This window comes from Schistocerca nitens, chromosome 2 (genome assembly GCF_023898315.1).
Source record: "Schistocerca nitens isolate TAMUIC-IGC-003100 chromosome 2, iqSchNite1.1, whole genome shotgun sequence".
NCBI lineage: Eukaryota > Metazoa > Arthropoda > Insecta > Orthoptera > Acrididae > Schistocerca > Schistocerca nitens.
This window is the reverse complement of record NC_064615.1, coordinates 1046087419-1046109808: the sequence shown is the minus strand read 5'-3', so window position 1 is coordinate 1046109808 and position 22390 is coordinate 1046087419. Positions and strand designations below refer to the sequence as shown.

General features: G+C 40.5%; 1 protein-coding gene across 5 annotated transcripts in view; it reads left to right on the top strand.

Moving 5' to 3' along the window:
* The window catches only part of LOC126237386 (protein transport protein Sec31A), a 167035-nt gene that overhangs the window by 143352 nt on the left and 1293 nt on the right, over positions 1-22390 (top strand). For 3 of the 5 annotated variants that reach the window (XM_049947469.1, XM_049947468.1, XM_049947473.1), the window contains 4 exons: positions 8002-8082; positions 10373-10462; positions 13462-13707; positions 16051-16122. In XM_049947469.1, coding sequence (XP_049803426.1) covers positions 8002-8082; positions 10373-10462; positions 13462-13707; positions 16051-16122 — 489 coding nt within the window. The remainder of the gene's footprint in view (positions 1-8001; positions 8083-10372; positions 10463-13461; positions 13708-16050; positions 16123-22390) is intronic. The other 2 variants (XM_049947472.1, XM_049947471.1) reach the window with 1 other exon arrangement.

The window sequence follows — 22390 nt, the reverse complement described above, 5'->3', positions numbered from 1 at the left end:
GTTGTGAATGTGCCACTTATTTCTGGTTTTAAAATTTCTGAAAGCTTGTACTGTCTCCTTCAGCTCTGTAATTCTGACTGATGGATTCTTGCTTTCAAGAGTTTATCAGTTTCATTGGATTATATGGATGCGTTTTGGCAAAGTGGTGTCTTTTCTGCAACTGATGCGCAGGAATTGTTTTTTAAAAGAGTAAAAAATATGTTGCTCGCTGTGTTGTCATATCCCCCCCCCCCCCCCCTACCACTTTCTTTAATTATCATTTCTTGTCCTCAGTTTTGATGTACTGGCTGAAAAAAATAGGGGTTGGATGTGCAACTACTGTCTACTGTAAATGATGTAGCTGACAGATACGCAGTTGCGTTTCACATGTTTACCGTCACTTTTCACAACTCCCTGGCTGGCTGCTGTGGCCGAGTGGCTCTAGGTGCTTCAGTCTGGAACCATGCTGCTGTTATGGTCACAGGTTCGAATCCTGTCTTGGGCATGGATTTGTGTGATGTCCTTATGTTAGTTAGGCTTACGTAGTTCTAAGCCTAGGGGACTGATGACCTTAGATGTTAAGTCCCATAGTGCTTGGAGCCATTTGAACCATTTGCACAACTCCCTGATAATACACAGTTATTTGGCCAGTGCACTATTGTTATAACTTCCCGTAAGCCTCATTAATAGTTAGCAGGCGAGCATCCACATACTGCTACAATAGTTTCCTGTTGAACATCAATGAGCAGTAAAACCATAACCACATAATTCACAGTTCTTATGGAACAGACATTATCACTGCTTTAACACACGGCCTATTGGTGTAACACTTATTTCACTGTTAAGTTGATGCATTGTTATCATTCTAACCTACATAGGTTCGTCGTCTGAAATTCGGTCATGGACTGACTGTCTCGTAACCAAAAACCGGGCCCTTATATATCCTCACAATAATATGTGCTGAAACTACACAGTGTTCGAAGTTAAATTTACAGAAATTAAATTAAAACTTAACTCATTAAATTAACTAAATACATCGAAAGATTCCGTCTTTTTAACAGTTTCTTCTACTACAAGAGTTAAGCCAAGTTATTTGTTTAAATGATGAAATTAACTTACATAGTTCTATAAACAATACTTTTGACAAAACTGTTAATTACTTTGGAATTAATGAAGGGCTGGTTTTGCTAACATGTTTTCGAATAGAGCCAAATGTATCCTTTAAGAATGCTAATGTTTCGTCTCCTAAATCTCTATAATTAGTACAGAATTTATATTTGTTTATATGCCAACAGTAGAATTTAAGTTATGAAACAATTACTGATTTAACCCTATAAAGAAAGATACGAACTGGGAGTAGTCGAAAAAAGTAGAAAATCAATTACATCCATAAAACTAAGCACAAAATTATATCTGGTGTTTATATTCTTTTAAACTGGGGCCAACCTTTTTCTTTTATGAAAATACAGATTGTATTCACATACATCAATGGTAATTAATTAAAAAATGATGGCAAAACAAGAGGGGAAGTAAAAATATCCCAGCTTGTTTCATCACAGACTCCACAGACCGACCTCACAAGCAAGCTGATGTTTCTGCGGACCCCATGGGGCAGGATCATCCTGCTTCTGTGCCCTGTAGTAGTGACTCATCCCCAGCTGTCACTCGGCAGCCATCGAGGTGCCACCCCTACATCTCATCCTCATCATGACTCTCCTCCAATGGAATGTTCGCAGCCTTCTGTCCCACAAAGAGGATTTACGGCTGCTTTTAGAATTGCAGTGTCCCCTTGTACTCTGCCTTCAGGAAACAAAATTGTGCCGTCACGACCACTTTGAGCTTTCACTTGTCTTACCGATTCGTTTTGACCTTCTCATTCCATCTCATGGGGGCATCATGCTGCTCATACGGGATGACATTCATAGTCCACCCAGCTTCCTGACTACCAATCTTCAACCTGTTGCAGTTTGCCTTTTCCTTCCCCACTTGACTTTTTCCCTCTGTACCATTTATGTCTCTCTATCATTTGCTGCCACCAGGGCAGACTTCCTTCAGCTTATTCGGCAGCTACCTCCCCATGTTTTTGCTACTCAGTGACTTTAATGTGCATCAACCCCTTTGGGGTTCTCCCATGACCTGTCAGAGAGGTGCTCTCTTGGCTGACCTTAACCAGCTTAACCTCAACCAGCTTAACCTCTTCTGCCCTAACACTGGAGCACTCACTTTCCTTTCCGACTCCTCGCACACCTATTGCCATTTGGACCTATCCTAATGCACTGCCCAGCTTGCCCGTCGTCTTGAGTGGTCTGTTCTTTCTGACACCTATTTGAGTGACCATTTCCCGTTTACTGACTCCTACCCCATCCACGTGCACTCCCTAATGGCAGTTTCGTAAGGCTGACTGGCAGCTTTACTTCTCCCTGGCGATGTTCGAAGAACAAGATTTCTCCAGTTATGATGACCAAGTGGACTATCTCACAAACATTATCCTTACTGCTGCGGAACGTTCCATTCCCCACACTTCTTCTTTACTACGTCATGTCCCAGTCCCTTAGTGGACTATGGCATGCCACGACGCAATTTGCGCACGGAGACATGCTGTCTGCCTTTTTAACCACCATCCTTCGATGGCAAACTGTGTTCATTACAATTAGACACATGCAAAGTGTCATTGCGTTCTTCAGGATAGCAAAAGAGCTAGCTGGATTTCATTCACTAGTTCCTTTAACAGTTCCACACCTTCCTCTGTTGTGTGGGCCAACCTCAGATGGCTCCCTGGGACCAAGATCCATTTCCCAATTTCTGGCCTGACAATGTCATCGTGGATCTATTGCTATCTCCAACACCTTGGGCTGCCATTTTGCAGAAGTTTCGAGCTCTTCCCACTATCAGCCTGCCTTCCTCCATTGGAAGCAAGCAGAGAGGCTCGGGTGATACCCTTTTCTTCTCCGAATAGTGTGTGCTACAATGCCGCCTTTACTATGAGGGAGCTAGATCATGTTCTCAGTTCATCCCGATCCTCTGCCCCAGGGCCAGACGCCGTTCACATCCAGATGTTGCAGCACCTTTCTCTTGTGGGCAAGCGCTTTCTCCTTAAAACGTACAACTGTATCTGGGCAGAGGGCACATTTCACAGATGCTAGTGTGAAACCACTGTTATTCCCATACCTAAGCCCAGTAAGGACAAAAACTTTCCTTCTAGCTACCACCCCATCTCTCTTACCACCTTTGTTTGTAAGGTGATGGAACGTATGATCCCTAGCTGGCTGGTGTGGTGACTCAAGTCTCGCAATTTACTAATGAATGCACAGTGTGGATTTCGAGTGCGGCGTTCTGCAGTTGACCATCTCATTACTTTGTCCACCCTTGTCATGAATGGTTTTCTATGGAAATCCCAGACTGAGAGTGTGTTTTTTGATTTGGAGAAGGCATACAACACCTGCTGGAGAACTGGTATTCTCCGTACTCTTTAGACGCGGTGCTTCTGTGGGCGCCAGCCCTGTTTCCTTCAGGTATTTTTAAAAGACCGAGTTTTCAAGGTGCATGTGGGTTCTGCCTTGTTGGACACCGTTAGCCAGAAAAATGGTGTGCCTCAGGGTTCCGTTTTGAGTGTCGTCCTCTTTGCTATCACTATTAACCCTAAAATGGCCTGTCTCCTGCCGGGCATCTCCGGCTCCCTTTTTGTTGACGATTTTACCAACCATTGCAGTTCTCCACAGACCTGTCTCACTGAGCGACGTTTTCAGTGCTGTCTTGATCATCTTTACTCCTGGAACATCGACAATGGCGTTCGCTTTTCCACTGACAAAGCCATCTGTATGAATTTCTGGTGGTGCAAATGGTTTCTCTAGCCGTCTCTACATCTTGGGCTTGTTGCCCTTCCGTTCATTGAAACTATGAAATTCCTGCGGCTCATGCTCAATAGGAAACACTCTTGGTCCTCCCATGTGTCTTACCTGGCAGCTCGCTGTACTCAGTTCCTCAGTGTCCTATGTGTCCTCAATGGTACTTCCTGGGATGCTGATCAAACCACCTTCCTCTGTTTGTACCGGTCCCGTGTCCATTTGAAACTCAACTATGGGTGCTCTGTTTATGCGTCTGGATGTCCATCCCTCTTATGTTGTCTCAACACTATCCACCATCATGACATCCATTTGAGCAGGGATGCCTTTTACACTAGCCCGGTTGAGAGTCTGTATGCTGGGGCTGCTCAACTACCACTCCTATCACCATGACTTTCTCCTCAGCAGGTATGCATGCCGTTTGTATGCCATGCGTGGCCACGCATTCTGTGCCGCCTTCTTCGATGATTCCTTTGATCACCAGTATGAGGTGCATCCTTGTTCTCTGTTACCTCCTGGAGTCCACTTTCGGCACTTGCTACAGTGGATTAACTTCACACTACCTGCAACTTTCCTGGTGGGTGTGAGCCCTTCACCACCTTGGCTTCGTGAAGGGCCCATGTTAACTTTGGCCTTCATTTTCTTCCTAAGGACACTACTCCATCCTCGGTCTATCGCCTTCAGTTTCACAACATTCGCATGGAACTTCGTGATAACACCTTTGTACACACTGATGCTCTCGGACTGACCATGTGGTTGGGTGTGCCTTCGTCATTATCACCCATTGCTTCGATACCGGTGTCTGGCAAACTGCTCAATCTTCACAGCCGAGCTCTTCGCCCTGTATCAGGCCACGGAGTACATCTGGAGACACAGCCTTTTCAATCGTGTTCTCTGCTCAGACTCACTCGTCGCCCTTCAAAGTCTGTGCGCTGTTCCTGGTCATGTCGGTCTGCTAGGAAACGAGGCTGCTGATGCTGCTGCCAAGGTTGCAGTCCTCGTTCCTCAGCCTGCGAGTTCCTCTGTTCCCTCTGATGATCTCCATGTTGCCGTGTGTCAGGAGGTGGTGTACCTTTGGCATCGCCAATGGTCCTCCCTTCATGGGAATAAGCTCAGGATTATGAAGCCTCTCCCACCGGCTTGGACGACCTCCTCTCGGCCCTCCCGCCTGGAGGAGGACATTTTAACTAGGCTGCGTATTGGGCACTGCTTTTTTAGCCATCATCATTTGATAAGTGGCACTACCTCACCACTTTGTACACATGGTGTCCAAGTTTTAACTGTTGGCCACTTCCTGATGGAATGCCCAATTTTTTAACTGCTTACGTTCCCGCTTGGGTTTGCCATCTGAGTTATCAGCCATTTTAGCAAATGACACACAGGCTGCCGACCACATTTTACTTTTTATCTGCCAAAGCAATATGGCGATGGCCATTTAATTTTTAGTTATTGACCTCCATTTCAGTATGATGTCTTTTTTTAGCCCTTTTTCCATGTGCCTGTTTTTGGCTGTCTTCTATTATGTCAATAGGGACTGACGTATAATCATTTTTTAAACTCCTCTCTGTCTTCGTGTTCTATATTTTTGAGTTCGGCGTGTGTGACCCCAGTTGTTTCTTGTGCCCTAAAGCAAAACAAAAGCAAATATCCCCTTGCTCCACACTCCCAACATTTCCCTTTTCTCACCAGGATCACATCACTCAATTACACAATGATGTAGCCCTGTAATAGCAGAATTATTGTGCAATCCTTGTTTTTAATATCTTTTTCATTGTAAGTGATGTTTACCTTCGGATTAGTAGGTATCTAATATTACCACAGTTTGCTATTTCATCATTATAATTAGAGCACATCATCATCATCATCATCATCATCATCATAATCATTATTATTATTTCAATATTAAAAAATGCAGTCTAGTGAAATAATGAAGCATATATTAAGAACAGAGATTCCATGACTTACCAAACGGGAAAGCACTGGTAGATAGGCACAATAAAAAACACACAAACACACACACAAAATTTCGAGCTTTCGCAACCCCCGGTTGCTTCGTCAGGAAAGAGGGAAGGAGAGGGAAAGATGAAAGGATGTGGGTTTTAAGGGAGAGGGTAAGGAGTCATTCCAATCCCGGGAGCGGAAAGACTTACCTTAGGGGGAAAAAAGGACAGGTATACATTCGCGCACACACACACCTATCCATCCACACATATACAGACACAAGCAGACATATTTAAAGACAAAGAGTTTGGGCAGAGATGTCAGTCGAGGCGGAAGTGCAGAGGCAAAGATGTTGTTGAATGGCAGGTGAGGTATGAGTGGCGGCAACTTGAAATTAGCGGAGATTGAGGCCTGGTGGATAACGGGAAGAGAGGATATATTGAAGGGCAAGTTCCCATCTCCGGAGTTCGGATGGGTTGGTGTTAGTGGGAAGTATCCAGATAACCCGGACGGTGTAACACTGTGCCAAGATGTGCTGGCCCTGCACCAAGGCATGTTTAGCCACAGGGTGATTCTCATTACCAACAAACACTGTCTGCCTGTGTCCATTCATGCGAATGGACAGTTTGTTGCTGGTCATTCCCACATAGAAAGCGTCACAGTGTAGGCAGGTCAGTTGGTAAATCACATGGGTGCTTTCACACGTGGCTCTGCCTTTGATCGTGTACAACTTCCGGGTTACAGGACTGGAGTAGGTGGTGGTGGGAGGGTGCTTGGGACAGGTTTTACACCGGGGGCGGTTACAAGGGTAGGAGCCAGAGGGTAGGGAAGGTGGTTTGGGGATTTCATAGGGATGAACCAAGAGGTTACGAAGGTTAGGTGGACGGCGGAAAGACACTCTTGGTGGAGTGCGGAGGATATCATGAAGGATGGATCTCATTTCGGGGCAGGATTTGAGGAAGTCATATCCCTGCTGGAGAGCCACATTCAGAGTCTGATCCAGTCCCGGGAAGTATCCTGTCACAAGTGGGGCACTTTGGGGTTCTTCTGTGAGAGGTTCTGGGTTTGAGGGGATGAGGAAGTGGCTCTCGTTATTTGCTTCTGTACCAGGTCGGGAGGGTAGTTGCGGGATGCGAAAGCTGTTTTCAGGTTGTTGGTGTAATGGTTCAGGGATTCAGGACTGGAGCAGATTCGTTACCTATCCGAACTCCGGAGATGGGAACTTGCCCTTCAATATATCCTCTCTTCCCGTTATCCACCAGGCCTCAATCTCCGCTAATTTCAAGTTGCCGCCACTCATACCTCACCTGCCATTCAACAACATCTTTGCCTCTGCACTTCCGCCTCGACTGACATCTCTGCCCAAACTCTTTGTCTTTAAATATGTCTGCTTGTGTCTGTATATGTGTGGATGGATAGGTGTGTGTGCGCGAGTGTATACCTGTCCTTTTTTCCCCCTAAGGTAAGTCTTTCCGCTCCCGGGATTGGAATGACACTACATATGAGAAATTAAAAAGTTTTTCAGAGACAAAATTATGTGAGTAGTCCTTAATTTATTTAGGGCTTATTATTTTACAACTAGGCAGCCAAAGTACTCCAATACTATACGCCAAGGATTTCTGTTAATAACTATTTTGAGAAAATTATTTCCTAATTTTGACAAACATGCTGAATTCCACATAACCTGGTTTGTGTTGGAAAAGGTAAGTATGTGTGCTTTTTTGAGTCAGGTCAACAAAACATGTTGCTCTCCTGAAAAATGATGAAATATTCCATCCACTGGGAAAACTTCAAGACAAAATATGCATGCTTGTACTCTGTTGTTTGGGGTCTCTTGGCAGGTACTGCTTTTATCTTGATCAGCTACTCCAGTTACCAATGAAGAGTGTATGTTGTGAGGCAGCTAATTAGTCGCAATGAAGCAATTGAAATGGAGCCTCTGTCAGATTGATCCATCACTAGATGTTTAAGAACTGTAGTAGCTTATAGAGACAGCTTAATGAGAACTTTGTTTCTATCCTGTCAAGTTTGTTTACCATGACTGTGAATGGCCACTCTTCCAACCTTTCCTTCTTTCTTGTCTTGAGATTTGTCCGTGTTCCCAATAAATGATGCTGAATGCACTACAGTGTCTGACTCGTAAGATGATATGCACATTTTCTGTGTTGTCCTCTCCTGCTCTTTCTAGTAGAGTACATTTTACTTCTGATTTTTTTTCTCTTTTCTATTTACTATACAGTTCGAATATAACATACTTCCTCAAATGTCTGCTGTGCATTCTGGTACAAGGCAATGGAATAGTGTGGTCAACCATTTACAGGTATTCATCTGTAGTGTAGATTTATGTGCACCGTGCATGGGGTTGAGCTTTAATTTTCTCCTAGAAAGCCCTGGCAGTTTTCTTACATTAGCTTGCTCTCCTTAAATTTTGTATTTCATGCTGTTGAGAGGTTGTAATGTGCAACTAACAAAAACCACTTTTAACTTAGTAATTGAAGTGCTGAGTCATTAATAGGTACATATACAAAACTGAGATCTTTATATGACTGTTGACGGCTCATCACTTCAGCTACTTGGTGAGTTTTCACCTTTATGCCCAGATAATTGAACTTATTTGTATTCAATCAAAGACTTTCCATTACCACGTTTAAAACCACTTTTCCATTTTAGACATTTTAGAAAAATTTGTTCCCCAGTTTATACAAGGTGTCTCTGGAAGAATGTGCAGTATTCAGGGGGATGACAGGGACGATCATTCAAAGCAAAAAAAGCCTAGTTAACAGAGGCTCTAGTATGCATACCTTAAGAGTTGTGTGCCCTCCTTCATCTTTGATACTGTGAAACAAATCTCTTCTACTGGAAGCTCTTTGCTTTGCGTATTTTGAGAGTTTATAGTATGGATCGAAACAAGGAAAAAAATGCCCATTAAGCTTCTACTGAACAAGGGCTCATAGCTCCATTTTAGAGTCTATGTTTTACGAGGTCTGTTCAAAAAATTCCGAAACACTTGTAATTTTGTATCAATGGTGTGTTGGAGCAAAAAGCTGTTGGCATCCCTGCACATGCCTGTGTTTAATGTTTAACTGCTCAAAGTTTCACTGCTGTATGTCTGTTAATTATTGTTCAGTGCTATATTGAGTAGAGCATTGTGTCGTACAGTTTGCAAATTTCAAGATGGTGGAGTTAGAGAAGCAACACGTCTGCATTAAATTTTCTGAGCAACTTGAGGAAATCTTTACAGGGACATACCAAATGGTACAGGAAGCCTATGGAGATGAGTGCTTAAGCCATACTTATGCATGGTTCACACGGTTTAAAATGGCCAGACAGAAGTTAAAGATGACCCTTGTTCAGGAAGCCCTTTGACATCTGTTGGCGATGCTCAAGTCAGGAACTTCAACGAAATTGAGTGTGCCAGTCAAAGACTGGATCATGTCATGAAATCCTGACACAGCATCATGGAATACATCGTGTTGCTGCCAAGTTCGTCCCATGGCTCATGAGTCAAGACCAGAAAGGTCTTTGCCTCACAATCTGTGAAGAGCTTTTGTATCGCGCAAATGAAAACAAGATGTTCCTTAAGAGAATTATAACTATTCATCCTTGTTGATGCGTGACTATTGCCCAAAAAATGAAATCACTGTGCTGCCTCATCCTCCATACCTGGCCCCTACAGACTTCTTCTCCCCCAAAGTTGAAAATCCCATTGAAAGGATCAAGATTTGCAACGATAGTCAAGATAACAGAAAATTCTCAGGTGGCACTTTGCGTGGTCCAGCAAGGGGCATACCAAAACTGCTTCAGGCAGTGGAAATGGCATTGGGAGTGGTGTACCATTTGTGGAGAAGAGTATTTTGAAAGAGACAATGCACAATAGGAGAAGCAAATTCTTCCACAGTATCAAAGGTGGAGAATTACTCATACCTCGTAAGGTATGCATTTTAGAGCCAATGTTTACTAGACTTTTTTGCTATGAATGATCGTTGCTGTCATACCCCTGAATATTAACCATTTGTCCCAGGACAGCCTGCCTACTGGTTGTATCAAAATTTCTTCAGTTTGCTGTTTGTATGTTTATTTTGCTCCAACCTGACTGACGCGTTTCTTGGACTTTTATTTTCCACACACCCGACACTCACATCATGACTTGCTGTCTATTTGTGCTTTCGTGTAGCATCCAGAAAAGTGAGTACTCACTCGGAGCTTGTACACTGTTAATGTATCCTCCTATTGATAATAGGAGTGAGCTGTTATGAGTTTCTGTAATTGAATCTCCCTAGTATTTCATCAGTTTAGAGTTTGAGAGAATTGGTTTGATTTCAAACACCTAACGTAACTGTTGTAAGCTTTTGAATCATATGATTGCTGAAAATAAAGATCAGTGATAGTGCAGATGAACTTCAGACTAATTGTTAAAGAATATTCACAAGAACTGCAGCATCATGCACAATAGTACGATGAAAAGAATATATAAGTATGAATTTGCATGGTGATACATTGTGCATGACATAGAAAATAAAATTAGTTGGAAACAGGAAGTTTGTTAGTGTAAGTTTAATTGAGAGTCAAACTATTTTGTCTTATGAACTAAAAATTTTTTTCTCCCACAGCCAAAGCCAGAATATGCTCCTCAGAACCCAATAACTCACCCACTTTATGGGAGTGCGCAACCAGACCCTCCAGCAGCAAACTTCCAAAATGTGAGTATTTTTTAAGTAAAGCACTATAAACAATGGGTTTTTTTATTTTATTAATGAAGAATTTGGATGGATTGCTGCTCACAAAATAGAGAAGGCAGACAGGCACATTTATGAGCAGATTGTGGATATTACTAAGCTGTCAGCCTAGGTCCTTCATCAGATGTACGTACACACACACACACACACACACACACACACACACACACACACACACACACACACTCACTTGAATTGACATACACGTGGCCGCTGTCGTCTCCAGGCATTGTGACCAGACATTTGCATTGTTGCGGTTTATATTATGATTTAGGAAGTTGGATATTAAATAAACTTGTTACTGTTAAAATCATATGTTAAAATATAATGTACAAATTTACTTTAGCAGTAAACATGAAAAAAGTTAGTAAAAAAGTGAATTATGCCATAGTGGCCATATACACAGTCAGATTATTCCAAACATAAATTATGGAAAAGGTAAAATAGAGAAAAACCACTTAAACTAGCTCAAAAATTTAAATACTTGCCCCTGACACAAAATGACACTCAACTGTTCTCAAGCTGCTTACATGAAACAAATTATTGATGCAAGCTTGCACATGCTCACTAAGGCTTCTGTTATTGACACCATCAAATAACAAAAATTAATATTGGACACTGCTTCAACATAACAAATAATCAATACACAAACTACACTAAAACTAAACTGCGAACTAACTACTGTTTAGTGGAAGCCTTTTTATACCAGTTTACAATCTGTCGACGTGCGCGACTTCAACTAGCACTTGTCTTCACAAAAGTTCAGTATTGCTCTTCTTCCCTTACTTTAAGCTCTTCTTCCATTAATTTAATGCTCTTCTCTTTTCCTTCTTGACAGGTTCTAGGTAACTTTTCGAGCATGAAACACAGGTGCACAAGTATTAGTAATATGTACGAGGGCCACTCCAAAACAAATGCACATTTTTTTTTCTTCTTCTTCTTCTTCTTCTTCTTCTTCTTTTTTTTTTTAATCCATCTTTTATTCTACATGTTTGAAATTTTACAGTGTGTAGATACATCCTTTAGGAACAATATTTTCATTTCTCCACATAATTTCCATCCCTTTCAACTGCCTTACGCCATCTTGGAACCAGCCCCTGTATACCTGCACGGTAAAATTCTGGACCAGCCTGTTGGAGCCATTGTTTGGCAGCGTGCACAAGGGAGTCATCATCTTCAAACCTTGTTCCACGAAGAGAGTCTTTCTGTTTCCCAAAGTAATGATAGTCACATGGAGCCAGGTCAGGACTCTAAGGCGGGTGTTTCAGTGTTGTCCATCCGACTTTTGTGATCACTTCCATGGTTTTTTGACTGACATGTGGCCGTGCATTGTCGTACAACAGCAAAACATCCTGCTTTTGCCGATGTGGTCGAACATGACTCAGTTGAGCTTGAAGTTTCTTCAGTGTCATCACATATGCATCAGACTTTATGGTAGTTCCACTTGGCATGATGTCCATAAGCAAGAGTCCTTTAGAATCGAAAAACACCGTAGCCATAACTTTTCCAGCAGAAGGTGTGGTTTTGAATTTTTCTTCTTGGGTGAATTTGCATGATGCCACTCCATTGATTGACTCTTCATCTCTGGTGAAAAATTGGAGCCATGTTTCATCACCTGTCACAATTCTACCAAGAAATTCATCTCCACCATTCTCGTACTGTTCCAAAAGTTCGCTGCATACCATTTTTCTTATTTCTTTGTGAGCCACTGTCAACATCCTGGGAAGCCACCTAGCACAAACCTTTTTTAACACCAACACTTTCAGTATTCTGCAAACACTTCCTTCCCCTATCCCAATGCAGCGTGACAAATCGTTCACTGTGATGCGTCTGTCAGCAGTCACCAATTCATTAGCTCTCGGCACATTGTCTGGAGTGTGTGCAGTACGAGGCCTGCTGATGTGAGGACAATCCTCAATATTGTCGTGCCCGCTTTCATCACGTAACCTGCTTGCCCAGTGACTAACCGTACTGCGATCGACAGCAGCATCTCCATACACCTTTTTCAACCTCTTGTGGATGTTTCCCACTGTCTTGTTTTCACAGCACAGGAATTCAATGACAGCACGTTGCTTCTGACGAACGTCAAGTGTAGCAGCCATCTTGAAGACATGCTGTGATGGCGCCACTCACGGGAACAGGTTGAACTAAGTTTGAAAAAAAGTGAGAAGGATGTATGTACACACTGTAAAACTTTCACACATGCAGAATGAAAACTGTATTTTTACAAAAATAGTGTGCATTTCGTTTGGAGTGACCCTCATATTACTACTAATATTGTACATTCAAAATATGTCTTCAAAGAGACAAGTGTAGTTCTGTTCTTGGACACTAGTTGCAATTTTATGATGTCCAACACAGGCTTTGCTTTGTGGTAATTCAATATTGGTCATACAACAATATTACATGTAAAGTTGGAAATTCCTGAAAATGCATCTGCTTTCTACAAGATTCTAAGCCACACTCTTTTATTCAGTATTATTTGCTTTTTCTGTCTTTGCTTATTTCAGTGGTTTATAAGCCGTATGAATGGAGCCAGCATAAACAGTTTCTCTGCTTTACTGCCTGTTGGTAACACAAAAATAACTATACATACAAACTCAAACATTCAATTAATCGAATTTTCCTAAGGTTCTGCTGAATTTTTACCATGGCAAAAGGACTCTTGGGCCTGACAGAAGTGATAAATTAGGAAAACAGAATAGAAAGATGAAGGGGAAGATAATAGAGAGAGGAGGATATCAGAGATAGTATATTGATAAGTGCTTGGCAGCTTCAGTCTGGAAGTGATAAAATGATACAGTGTGTGTGGGGGGGGGGGGGGGGGGTGAGGGTGAGAGGGAGAGAGTGGGGGGGGGGAAGAGAGAGAGAGAGAGAGAGAGAGAGAGAGAGAGAGAGAGAGAGAGAGAGAAGTGTCTATCAATAACAGTATAACAACAGTGAGATGTTTGTTGCCTTTGCAGGCAGCGGTGAATGGTGTGTATGGAAATATGGGTCAGCAACAGCCGTATGTACCATATAATGCACCACCTCATGCGCAACAGCAGCAGCAGCAGCAACAACAACAACCACCAGCTGCAGGCCCTGTGGTCACTGCAAAAGCTGTGGAGCCTCCAAAGCCAAAGGGACCAATACCGGAAGAGCACATGTATCTGCAGACAGTTTTTGATGAACTGAGGAATAGATGCTACAATACTGCCACAAATCCAGTAAGGAAACAGTTTCTCTTAAATACCTCTCAGTATTTATAATTTAGCTAGAATGTCACAATTGTTGATATCTTGAAAATTGGCATTTTTTCCGGTCTGTTGATCCATTGTCTCATCTGATTTATTACGCATTTTTTCTGCTTTTATCAACTAGATGTTGGAATAGGAATGTAACAAATCCAGGATTATCTATTCTGGATCACACAAAAGAAATTTAGTTTACCACCTGGCTAGATTGATAAATTTATCCTCATTTTTATTATAGTCTACCTAGCAGTGAAATTGTGTCCATTTCCTACCTGCTCATCAAAGCTGGAAGATTGTTTATAGTGGAAGTCCCCCACAACTTCACAATGCAAGTGAGAACTAGTGATTGGTAGGTAAGATACATATTTACACAATCAATTGTACAATTAGGTGGTACACAATCAATTGTACAATTAGGTGAGAGGGTATGGACTTCTTTTCAGACAGTACATGAAGTACAGATTGCAAGTAGATTTTATGTATTTGGTCAAATTATTATTATTGAATATTATCTCAGAGGGACGTGGTACCCAAAAAAATTTAACATCCAATGCAAGTAAAGGACAGTATTCTAGTTTTGTAGCCAGAAGTATTATTTTATTGCACAGATTCTGTCACAATGATTATGGAATTCTTTTAGTTGTGTGTATTTGTTTTTATCATGCATAGAAGAAGGGAGAGAAAGCAGCGAATATAATGGATAAAAAGCATGTCAATAATGTTACTGTAGATGCTAATTCCAGCCAAGTAACAGGTTTTCCACATAATCCGGGAAGTACATTGAAACCAGTGAAATAATATATGATAATGTTGTGATGTTTTCTAAGTACGTGTGTGGTTAAGCAGATATTTTAAATTTTGACTTATTTTAGCTTAATTGAAAATTCGAAACAGCGTATTCATGTATCCTTCAACAAGTAGTAGATCACATTTAATAACAGAATCTCTTCAACTTTTTAACATGTTTTGTGTGTGAGTACAGCAAATATTTATTATGAAGTCTGTTCTGAAAATTGCCTCTCTTTGTTGGAAAATCTTGAATGAGCTCTTGTGGATTCAATCCCAGATTTCTTTGAGGTGCACCAAGTGTTCCCATACCTGATGTATGACATTTCAAATAAGCAACCACTTTTGCTTCTTCCAACACATTTTGCACAATGAGATTCAGTATGTGAGCGAATCAGTTAGATTCATGTGTTATTTCATTTTCCGTGTTTGTCACATTATGAGTTATTACAGCCAGTAATCTTGTCCCCCCCCTCCCGTAAATGAATTGGGTATAACCCTATATCTAGGCATACTGTAGCAAAACTCGCTGGAATTCAAACTCTTTTGTTATGAAGTGTGATGTTACGGCTACATAGCTTTCATTATTTCAGATATCCATGTATCTGTGATCGACCAGATGCTTTCAGCTGTAAGAAGCAATTCTCATACAGCATTCATACACTTTTCGTATTCTGGTGGAAACATATTCCCAGATATTGTGTTTCTGCTCAGCGAACAATATGTTTGCCAAATGCAATAAAACTTCCTCCTTGGATTACTGGAAAAGGCTGGAAGTCCATTGTGAATAACTGTGAAAGAAGTTTGTTCAGATTCTTCAACCAGACTGTTGGATTACTTTCGTAGTTAGAATTTTTGTGGATTATGCCACATATTCATGTGACTTGTAATCATCAGTTTGTGCAGAAGAGCTTTGAGTCTGTTGATTTATATTGTCTTTTGATATCATCAGTAGTGCCACAAACAAAACTTGTCCTAGTTGATTAAGCAGTCACTGTATATTTTTACTGAGCATGTCTTTAACACTGTTGTGGATGCTTTGGCTCCAATTTTTTTTTTTTTTTTCAGTTTACTTACAGCTGTTTTAAAACATAATGCTTGACCACAAATGCTCACTGTGTAGTTTTGTTACTTGAGTCTCATGCAGAGAAATGACTGTATAAGTAACTAAATTTCTATCTTTCGTTCACTGTTTACAACCCCAACTAAGCACCATATTATAAAATTTCTGTACTGCATTTTCTTATAGTACATTAGTTTTTCATAATATGCCAAGACAGGAATGCAGCAAAGAATGCACAACACACTAGTAGCTGTAAAAGTGTCATAGAACTGACATTGGAACGAAGCTGTGGAACAATTCTGTAGTCGGAGAGTGCCCCTGTCAACTGTTACCGAAGGAACAGCCACCAGTTACGGTTATATTTTAGTTATATTCTTACCTGTCATTCCTAAAGATTTCTTTTATAGAGGATAGTAAGTCTTAGAGTTAATTTCCACACAGTTGTAAATAATTATAATTTGTTACAGCAAACCAAAAGGAAACTGGAGGAAGTTGCACGGAAACTGGAAGTCCTGTATGATTGTTTAAGGGAACATAAGGTAAGTGGAAATTATTAAGGATCAGAACTGAATAGTTCTGATTTTATAGATAGTGAAAAAAATTCTGTAATTAGATTATTACTGTCTTTACTCCTTTCATTTTGTGTACTGGCACACACTGCCTGTAAGTGTTTCATTCTATTTCTGGTACAGTTATATTTATGTGTGAATTTACAGCAGGTTAGGTCCTGGTGACAGAGAACTATCTGAAACTGATTGCATCCACATGTTGCTTGTGTGTGTATCTCAAGACTAAATCACCATCTGCACGTACTGCAGTGACACAGATTTTTGCGTTACTTCCTCCCCTGCCAGTAACTCTTATCAGGGCATCTCTTCGATTGGGTCACTTAGTACAATCTATTTAACTTTAAATCTGTTAGTGCGTGTCTATATATGAGAATGAGAGAGAGAGAGAGAGAGAGAGAGAGAGAGAGAGAGAGAGAATGAATTCACTTGAGAAAATTATGAAATTACAATAAGGCCTTCAGGTGGTGAAATTCTAAGTACTGACAATACCTATACTAGCTTTCAGGACTGTTAGTTGCTCCCTTGGGAGAAAAGGAGGACGGGTTGGGGAGCATTAGAAAGGAGAAGCAGGGCACTTAGTGCATTCATCCTACCTTTGAACAGAGTTACGTAGCAAATCATATGAAGTCGTACAATTTAACATGCACTTCGTACTATGGTGCAGCTTGGTATTTTTCACATCAACGAATCATTGCCAGCGATGAAGGAACTGATAAGTGACATTAGGAATTCTATGTTCAACTGGGGATCGAGCCCAGGATCTCTGGATTTGTAATCTTGCACGCACATATTGTGTACTCCCTCAGCCAAAAGAAGTGCAAAAAAGGCTTAGTCACTGCAGGACAATTAAAACTGTGTTCCCAGTCCAAAGTGTGGTTTTCTTACTCAGTTGTTATCGAAAGGTATAACATTATTGAGGAAACTTATCGTTCAGTTCTGATAGTCTCCTCTGTCACCCTCTTCATTCCCTTGGCAGAAATGTGTTCTGTAGCATTGAACAAAAATTATTTTATTGTGAACATTTTAGGTTATGCTTTACTGTGTCTGTTACTGACATTAAATGAAACAATAAGTTTACTGTTATCAGTCACTGTCCATTTATCTCCAGGATGCGTTTCAATGGTTTAAACCTCATCAGGTGGATTTACATATGTTAGTATGACATTTGTATGTGTGTTGTATTACAATTATTTTGGAGGTACTTGTGGCACTGTCTAGTGGAGGAAACAAACCACTACTTCAGAACATGGTTTTGGGTTTCTTTGGACAAAAAATTAAACGTATATCAAACAGTAAACATAAAATAAGTAAAATAGAGTATCTCCAGTGGTCACAGGTTCCTTTCGCTGTCATAACACATCACATGTGTACTATCATACTGGAAACTATTGGGTGAAAGGATCATATAGCAGAAGAGAAAACATTATCGCAGAGTACAAAGAATGTGCATCATGACAACATTATTACAGAATTATTATTTCTTTCTTTTCTCAGACGTTATGTCTGGTCAAAAATGGAAAGTGACGCGGACCTTGATCAAGCGCGACTTCCTTTTAACTGTATGGTATATGTTATATTGCATTTAGGAACTTTCGGGTAATTGAACATGTATCAATAATTACGGGTTTCTGTAGTTGTATATATAAGTTTGGATGTAGCTGTATTGTATTGATGTACTGGTGGATATTGTGTGGTATGACTCCTGTAGTTGATAGTATAGTTGGTATAATGTCAACTTTATCCTGATGCCACATGTCCTTGACTTCCTCAGCCAGTTGGATGTATTTTTCAATTTTTTTCTCCTGTTTTCGTTTGTATATTCGTTGTATTGGGTATGGATATTTCGATTAGTTGTGTTAATTTCTTCTTTTTATTGGTGAGTATGATGTCAGGTTTGTTATGTGGTGTTGTTTTATCTGTTATAATGGTTCTGTTCCAGTATAATTTGTATTCATCATTCTCCAGTACATTTTGTGGTGCATACTTGTATGTGGGAACGTGTTGTTTATAAGTTTATGTTGTAAGGCAAGCTGTTGATGTATTATTTTTGCTACATTGTCATGTCTTCTGGGGTATTCTGTATTTGCTAGTATTGTACATCCGCTTGTGATGTGATCTACTGTTTCTATTTGTTGTTTGCAAAGTCTGCATTTATCTGTTGTGGTATTGGGATCTTTAACAATGTGCTTGCTGTAATATTTGGTGTTTATTGTTTGATCCTCTATTGCAATCATGAATCCTTCCGTCTCACTGTATATATTGCCTTTTCTTAGCCATGTGTTGGATGCGTCTTGATCGATGTGTGGCTGTGTTAGATGATACACATCGATCAAGACGCATCCAACACATGGCTAAGAAAAGGCAATATATACAGCATTATTACAGAATTATTATTATTTCTTTCTTTTCTCAGACGTTATGTGTGGTAAAAAATGGAAAGTGACGCGGACCTTGATCAAGCGTGACTTCCTTTTAATTATTATTATTATTATTATTATTATTATTATTATTATTATTAGTTTTAAAGGATTTGGAGGTGTTTTTGTGGTGTCAAATACATGCGTTGGAATAAATACTTCAGGTGTTATATAAATCCGATTTTGAAAAGTTAAAATAGCTTAAATTTTACAAACTTTAAGTACAATAATCATTTTGGCTACAGCAGTAAAACTGTACATAAATAACAATTTTGATTGGGATTAATAGATAGATATGAGAGGCTGGAGGCCGAAGGAGAGAAAGAGAAAGCGAAAATGATACGGAGAGAGAGGGTAGAAAAAGTGATTGTATGATATCAATAACTGCCTAAAGGCAGCCATTCATGTCTATCTATTAATCCCAATCAAAATTGTTATTTATGTATAATTTTACTTCTGTAGCCAATATAATTATTGCACTTTTAGTTCATAAAATTTAAGCTATTTTAACTTGTCAAAATCGGCTGTATACACCACCTGAAGTATTTATTCCAACGCATGTATTCGACACCTCAATCAAAACAGACACCTCCAAAACCTTAAAAAAATTCTGTTATAATGTTGTCATGCTGTATATTCTTTGTACTTTGTGATAATGTTCTCTCTTCTGCTATATGATCCTTGCACCCAATAGTTTCGTGGTGCCATATTTGTTTATAAAGTGTGATAGTATACATGTGATGTGTTAGGACAGCAAAAGGAACCTGTGGCCACTGGAGGTAAACTATTTTACTTATTTTATGTTTACCAGTTGATATCTTCCCCCATGAACCATGGACCTTGCCGTTGGTGGGGAGGCTTGCGTGCCTCAGCGATACAGATGGCCGTACCGCAGGTGCAACCACAACGGAGGGGTATCTGTTGAGAGGCCAGACAAACATGTGGTTCCTGAAGAGGGGCAGCAGGCTTTTCAGTAGTTGCAGGGGCAACAGTCTGGATGATTGACTGATCTGGCCTTGTAACATTAACCAAAACGGCCTTGCTGTGCTGGTACTGCGAACGGCTGAAAGCAAGGGGAAACTACAGCCGTAATTTTTCCCGAGGACATGCAGCTTTACTGTATGATTAAATGATGATGGCGTCCTCTTGGGTAAAATATTCCGGAGGTAAAATAGTCCCCCATTCGGATCTCCGGGCGGGGACTACTCAAGAGGACGTCGTTATCAGGAGAAAGAAAACTGGCATTCTACGGATCGGAGCGTGGAATGTCAGATCCCTTAATCGGGCAGGTAGGTTAGAAAATTTAAAAAGGGAAATGGAGAGGTTAAAGTTAGATATAGTGGGAATTAGTGAAGTTCGGTGGCAGGAGGAACAAGACTTCTGGTCAGGTGATTACAGGGTTATAAATACAAAATCAAATAGGGGTAATGCAGGAGTAGGTTTAATAATGAATAAAAAAATAGGAGTGCGGGTTAGCTACTACAAACAGCATAGTGAACGCATTATTGTGGCCAAGATAGACACAAAGCCCATGCCTACTACAGTAGTACAAGTTTATATGCCAACTAGCTCTGCAGATGATGAAGAAATTGATGAAATGTATGACGAGATAAAAGAAATTATTCAGGTAGTGAAAGGAGACGAAAATTTAATAGTCATGGGTGACTGGAATTCGTCAGTAGGAAAAGGGAGAGAAGGAAACATAGTAGGTGAATATGGATTGGGGGGAAGAAATGAAAGAGGAAGCCGCCTTGTAGAATTTTGCACAGAGCATAACTTAATCATAGCTAACACTTGGTTCAAGAATCATAAAAGAAGGTTGTATACCTGGAAGAATCCTGGAGATACTAATAGGTATCAGATAGATTATATAATGGTAAGACAGAGATTTAGGAACCAGGTTTTAAATTGTAGGACATTTCCAGGGGCAGATGTGGATTCTGAACACAATCTATTGGTTATGAACTGCAGATTGAAACTGAAGAAACTGCAAAAAGGTGGGAATTTAAGGAGATGGGACCTGGATAAACTGAAAGAACCAGAGGTTGTAGAGAGTTTCAGGGAGAGCATAAGGGAACAATTGACAGGAATGGGGGAAAGAAATACAGTAGAAGAAGAATGGGTAGCTCTGAGGGATGAAGTAGTGAAGGCAGCAGAGGATCAAGTAGGTAAAAAGACGAGGGCTAATAGAAATCCTTGGGTAACAGAAGAAATATTGAATTTAATTGATGAAAGGAGAAAATATAAAAATGCAGTAAATGAAGCAGGCCAAAGGGAATACAAACGTCTCAAAAATGAGATCGACAGAAAGTGCAAAATGGCTAAGCAGGGATGGCTAGAGGACAAATGTAAGGATGTAGAGGCTTGTCTCACTAGGGGTAAGATAGATACTGCCTACAGGAAAATTAAAGAGACCTTTGGGGAGAAGAGAACCACTTGTATGAATATCAAGAGCTCAGATGGCAACCCAGTTCTAAGCAAAGAAGGGAAGGCAGAAAGGTGGAAGGAGTATATAGAGGGTTTATACAAGGGCGATGTACTTGAGGACAGTATTATGGAAGTGGAAGAGGATGTAGATGAAGATGAAATGGGAGATAAGATACTGCGTGAAGAGTTTGACAGAGCACTGAAAGACCTGAGTCGAAACAAGGCCCCGGGAGTAGACAACATTCCATTAGAACTACTGATGGCCTTGGGAGAGCCAGTCATGACAAAACTCTACCATCTGGTGAGCAAGATGTATGAGACTGGCGAAATACCCACAGACTTCAAGAAGAATATAATAATTCCAATACCAAAGAAAGCAGGTGTTGACAGATGTGAAAATTACCGAACTATCAGTTTAATAAGTCACAGCTGCAAAATACTAACGCGAATTCTTTACAGACGAATGGAAAAACTGGTAGAAGCGGACCTCGGAGAAGATCAGTTTGGATTCCGTAGAAATGTTGGAACACGTGAGGCAATACTAACCTTACGACTTATCTTAGAAGAAAGATTAAGAAAAGGCAAACCTACGTTTCTAGCATTTGTAGACTTAGAGAAAGCTTTTGACAACGTTAACTGGAATACTCTCTTTCAAATTCTGGAGGTAGCAGGGGTAAAATACAGGGAGCGAAAGGCTATTTACAATTTGTACAGAAACCAGATGGCAGTTATAAGAGTCGAGGGGCATGAAAGGGAAGCAGTGGTTGGGAAAGGAGTGAGACAGGGTTGTAGCCTCTCCCCGATGTTATTCAATCTGTATATTGAGCAAGCAGTAAAGGAAACAAAAGAAAAATTCGGAGTAGGTATTAAAATTCATGGAGAAGAAGTAAAAACTTTGAGGTTCGCCGATGACATTGTAATTCTGTCAGAGACAGCAAAGGACTTGGAAGAGCAGTTGAACGGAATGGACAGTGTCTTGAAAGGAGGATATAAGATGAACATCAACAAAAGCAAAACGAGGATAATGGAATGTAGCCAAATTAAATCGGGTGATGCTGAGGGGATTAGATTAGGAAATGAGACACTTAAAGTAGTAAAGGAGTTTTGCTATTTAGGGAGTAAAATAACTGATGATGGTCGAAGTAGAGAGGATATAAAATGTAGACTGGCAATGGCAAGGAAATCGTTTCTGAAGAAGAGAAATTTGTTAACATCGAATATAGATTTAAGTGTCAGGAAGTCGTTTTTGAAAGTATTTGTATGGAGTGTAGCCATGTATGGAAGTGAAACATGGACGATAACCAGTTTGGACAAGAAGAGAATAGAAGCTTTCGAAATGTGGTGTTACAGAAGAATGCTCAAGATAAGGTGGGTAGATCACGTAACTAATGAGG